General features: G+C 43.7%; 1 protein-coding gene across 1 annotated transcript in view; it reads right to left on the bottom strand.

The window, feature by feature from the left end:
- The window catches only part of LOC119430809 (chaoptin), a 23029-nt gene extending 18406 nt beyond the window's left edge, over window positions 1-4623 (bottom strand). The window contains exon 1 of the mRNA XM_037698288.1: window positions 3158-4623. Coding sequence (XP_037554216.1) covers window positions 3158-4623 — 1466 coding nt within the window. The remainder of the gene's footprint in view (window positions 1-3157) is intronic.
- Between the last annotated feature and the right edge of the window lie 507 nt (window positions 4624-5130).

Raw genomic sequence — 5130 nt, forward strand, 5'->3', positions numbered from 1 at the left:
GGGGGGGGGGGGGGGGGGGGGGGGGTCAGCTGTGGTTGTGTGTGTGTGGTTGTTGGTGGTGCATGGCGGCGGTCGGGGGCGTGGCTTCGCTTTGACGGGGTGCTGGCTGGTCGGCCTGACGTGACATTCATGGTGGGGGGTGCTGTGGGGGGGAGTGGGGGGGGTGCATAGGTGGCATGCCGGGGCTTCTCCAGGCCTGTGGTGTGGGGCTGTTGGGGTGCCTGATCCTTGGTGTACTGGGCCGGCCTTCCTCAGCTGCTGCTCCCTGCTGCTCGGGCCCCCGGCCTTGGGCCGGCTTACAGTTGCTGTCAGGTGTGTGGGGCACATGGACGGCCCAACAGAGGCTCTGTCGGGCTGTCTCTGTGTGCCTGTTTATGTCTCGGGTTGGGTTTTAGTTGGTCCCCTCTCTTGGATCAATCTGGGCCCCCCATTTAATGTGGGGTCTACTTCCCCCTGTCGTGCTCCCCTCCGGTGCTGGGTTCCACTGCTGCCAGTGCATTGGTGGCTCTCAGCAGCTGGGGCTGGGTGGTGGGGTGTGTGCAGGCCCGCCCTGGTGGCTGCCTGCCGGGGCCTGGGTGCCCTGGCTCTGTCTGGCCTCTGTTTGGGGTGGTATGACCTCGGGACTCGGGGCTCAGTGTTCATGGCCGGATCTACTCTGGGGGGGGGGCAGGTTGCCAGCGGGGCCTGTGGACTCGTCGCTGCAGCCTCCTGGGGTTTCTGCATTGTGGTTGCTGGGGGTCACCAGGGGCTTCCATTTGCTTCTCTCTCTGGGGAGTGCGGGTGTCCCTGTTGGGGGACTCCCAGAGCTCCGGGCTTGGGGGCCTCTGTGTGTCTGTGGCTCTGGTCTTCCCTGTGTTACCATTGTGTCCTGTGGGGACGGGTCTGTGGGTCCCCACATCCACTATTGAACAGTTTTATAGAGAAACCTTATAGTGATAAGCATGCTCACACAGGTGTTTAGATTCAGGTGTTTATCAGATACACACTCAGTTGGGTTGTGGTGGCCACTAAATATATATTGTTTACCGTGTACTGTATAAAATACTTTCTAATAATGTTATAAGTATTATTACATAAGTTGTTTGTTGTTGTGGTTTCTTGGTTTTGTCTTGTTTTTTTTTTTTTGTTTTTGTTTTTTTTCCGCAGGTCTAGAGGCAGACTTCAATGATGTTGATTTGTGTTCTCTTTATCCCTCTCTCTCTCCTCTATTCCTATCTCCTTCTTTACCTTTTAACCCTTCTCTCACTTTTCTGCTTTGTTATCTTCTTTGTTTTTCATCCGCATGTCCATTACATCTGAAACAAGCCCAAAGCAAATTCTAATAAAGTTTTATTTATATATAAAGTGGAGCATTAAGGCCAGCCATAATGCTCTGCTTGTGAAAGTAAATCTGTTGGGCATCACTTTGACACTCAGACAATAATTCTGTGTCACAATGCCGGACAGGACTGGGGGGGGGGGGGGGGGGTGTTTGACTTTTACCAGATGTAAAATAAACACGTAATTAGAGGTGGGAGAGGCAGGAAAAACATCATAATGACCTCATGGCAAAAAAATTTCTGTGAGCAGGCCTGTTCACCAGTAGTTACAAGTTGAGTTGGTACATTTACTCACGCATTTAATTTCACTTTTGTAAATATTTGTACTTCACTGAAAACCCCCCAGTTTGAGTCCACTGCATTAGAATTTCATATATCATTTAATTCAAGTAAATGAAAAAAAATTAAAGTTCCAAAAAGCTGAATAAATTCAAAAATCCATAAACAGTAAATAATGCTCTTTATTTTTTATTTTTTTTTATTGTTTTGCTTTACATGAATCATCTTGAAAGCCCATGGCTGTTAATATAAAACTCCCCATTTACTATCATAAAAAGTTTGACATACATTTTCAACAGGAATGTTTTTAAAAGTGATGTTAAATTATTGTTATTATTATTATTATTTCTCTTGTAAATGAGTCCTCGTGGCTCAATTAGACTAGCCTGTATAAATAAAGGTTGAATGAATTATTATGGTCATGTGGTTCATAATAATGCCAGTCAAAGGAGTACAGTAATATATACACCACACTCTGATGTTTTAGCTTTACTCAAGTGTTTCTTGAAAAACTTTAACAAATATTATTTTTAATTGGTGTGTTATCACTTTTAATTAAGTTAATATTCAAAAATGTCCGTGAAACTTTTCTAAAACTGAAATATTTTACATGCAGTTTGAAGATTTAGCCACTAGAGGGCAACAGATCGTTAATGATCTGTGGCTTCATTTTGAAAATTTTTTTTTTTTTCATTTATGCAATAATTAAATTTTATTTTATTTTAAATATTATATATCTCAACAATACAAGTAATTTTGTAAAATTTACAGATTTAATTCAGTTTGTTTTTCAGGCCTCTTGTTGTGAGCATTAAGTATTAAGTCTTTTAAGTGTAAAAAAAAAAAAGTCGTAATTTTTGTTTCATGTTTTAAAAATTAAAGTTGAGCTTTAAACAGGATGTTATTTTCCATGTTAGGAATAATTTGCCTCAAAAAATCTGAGTAATCTTGTAATTTGTTCAAAAATTTAAAAAGGTCAAAATACACATCAGAACACGATTTACTGGAGGGCAGAAAAATGTGTTTAAATGCATTTACATACTTTGATTAATTAAGAAAATTAGTATCAAATAAAGATGTGATATGAAAAACTATTTCTTTAAACAACTTAAAAGTCAATATCTCATTTTGAATGTATCCTTAAAATACAATAGTTCTGTTTTTAATGGAAGCCTGCTGTACTGGGTATTCTAACAAACATCTTTAATTCTCTTTTTTTTTAATCCTCAAAATCTTAAACATATATGTTCTAAGGTTTAGTCTTATAAAATAAAGTCCTTTACGATACAACATAACACAACGTAAAGAAACAATGTTAATCAGTTAGAGAGTGAAGCTTCAGGAAAACGAGCTGTTTATCTCTGCGTGCACCAGGCCTGATAATGGAGTGTGTCACTCATCGTAAACACTCGGCCTTCAGCTTTTCCATGACTGCGCTGAGCCGATACATGTTGTATATGGCAGCAACAATGAGCAACAAGCCTGCAGCCAAGAGAAGGATGTAACAAATCATGAAGAACCCAACTAAAGTCCTGTTGGATGGTAGAAACCACACATACACCCAGCCGTTGTGATGGTTGTGATGAACATACTCAGGACCCTGCTGGACCACCAGTACATCATGAAAAACAGGTGAGGCCGTGAACGCTTTCTTAGGTGGAGCGGTGGCTGAGTAGGTTGTGGTCTCTAAGGTGGTTGATGTCGCCGGTGGGGTGACCGACGTGATACGCAAGGGTTGTGTTTGTTCGATAACTGGTGTGGAACGAAAAGTCGTGGTACTTTTTTTAAAGCAGTGGTCAAAGTCCTCGTCTCGCAGAGAGGTGAGTTTGCGCAGCATCTGATAGAAAGGACGGAAACAAATCACATCCTTGTTGTCATAAAGAACACGCTCGTTCTGCTTCATCCAGCTCACGATATCTCTGATGGCGCAAGAACAGTCCCAGAGGTTTCCACTCATGTTGAGATGTTTCAGAGCTGTGTTTGACAAGAAGATGTCTCCTGGGAGTGTCTTGAGGTGGTTATTTTTCACATCAAGGGTCTCGAGTCCTGTAAGGTTCTGGAAGATGTCTTCGGCTAGGGTCGTCAGGTTGTTGCCGTTGAGGAGCAGCGTGCCCAGAGTGGTTAGTCTGGAAAAAAGCTGAGGATGAAGATGATCGAGGTTGTTGTTCCTCAGCGAGAGCTTTTGAAGTTTGGGAAGGCAGCAGAAAAGACCTGACGGCAGCTGCCTCAAATGCTCGTTCAGATGCAAGTTCAGCTGCAGCAGGCCAGACATGTTTGCGAACAAATTTCCAGGAATAGTGACGAGGTTGGTGGAGTACAGATAAAACTCTTGCATGTGAGGCATGTGGCCCATCAGCTCATCGGGCAGAGACATCAGGGGGTTTTTGTAAATGGTGAGCTTGATAAGGTTAGGCATGTTGTAGAAGGTTCGAGGTGGGACTTCACGGAGCTTGTTGGAGGAGAGAGTAAGGGACATCAGGTTCCTAAGTGACCAGAACACCTGAGGTGGGAGGTGTGTAATCTTGTTCAGAAAGAGACTCAGCTCTTCGAGGCTGACCAGTTTGTCAAAGATCCCTGCTTCCAACAACTCTATTTCGTTGCGATACAACCTGAGTAAGCGAAGTTTGCTCAGGGAGTGAAAGATCGTGGGTGGGAGCTTCTTGATTTTGTTCCTGCTGAGGTTCAGGTAGGTGAGATTGGTCAGGCCATCAAAAATGTCAAAGGACAAACTGGAGATTTGGTTGTGGTTCAGATCCAGAATAAGCAACGCATCAAGTCCTTTGAACATATCTGGAGCGAGATACTCCAGCTGGTTCCCATCGAGAAAAATCTCCTCGACGGAGACGAGAGAGCTGAACACTTGAGCAGGAAGGGCAGAGAGGTCGTTGGACGACAGCTTGACGCTCTTGAGCTGAGGAGCAACATGGAAGGCGCGGGGATGGATGGTGTGCAGATGGCTGTTGGTCAGACAGAAACGCAGGAGGTAAACCTGCTCAGCCAGGTCCCGTTCATTTATGACGTTCATGCCCGTGAAGGTGAGATTCAGGGTGTAGGTGTGGTGTGGCAGTTTCCTTGGAATGCCTTGGACGGCGCTGCCGGTACAATTGACATAACCGTCATCGCCGCACTCACAACTGCTGGGGCAAGAGAGGGTGCAGTCAAGGAGAGAGAGGCTGAAGAGGATGAAAATCATCCACTGTATACCTGTGCAAATGAAATAAAAGTGTAAATTCAGACTCATAAAGTAAAAAGGTCAGACTTTAGCCAAGAATAAATATTTAAGAAGAAAACCTTTGTATATAAAAATGAATGAATTTCCACCAACCTCTGCAGGAGTCCATCACTGCGTGGTTGCTGCTGAGTTCTGAGCTGTTCTGCTGTGTCATGCTGTCAAAAAGAGACGTGTCCTCACTGTCTGTCAAATCATCCTGCCTGTTTTTTTATTTAATGTTCGCCCTAAAACCATCACATCTTTAACAGTGACGCTCAACAGCAAAATAATAATTATCTTAAAATCTGCATCCTGAAAGTT

This window comes from Nematolebias whitei, chromosome 3, assembly GCF_014905685.2.
Source record: "Nematolebias whitei isolate Nwh7 chromosome 3, NemWhi1, whole genome shotgun sequence".
In the NCBI taxonomy this organism is placed as follows: Eukaryota; Metazoa; Chordata; class Actinopteri; order Cyprinodontiformes; family Rivulidae; genus Nematolebias; species Nematolebias whitei.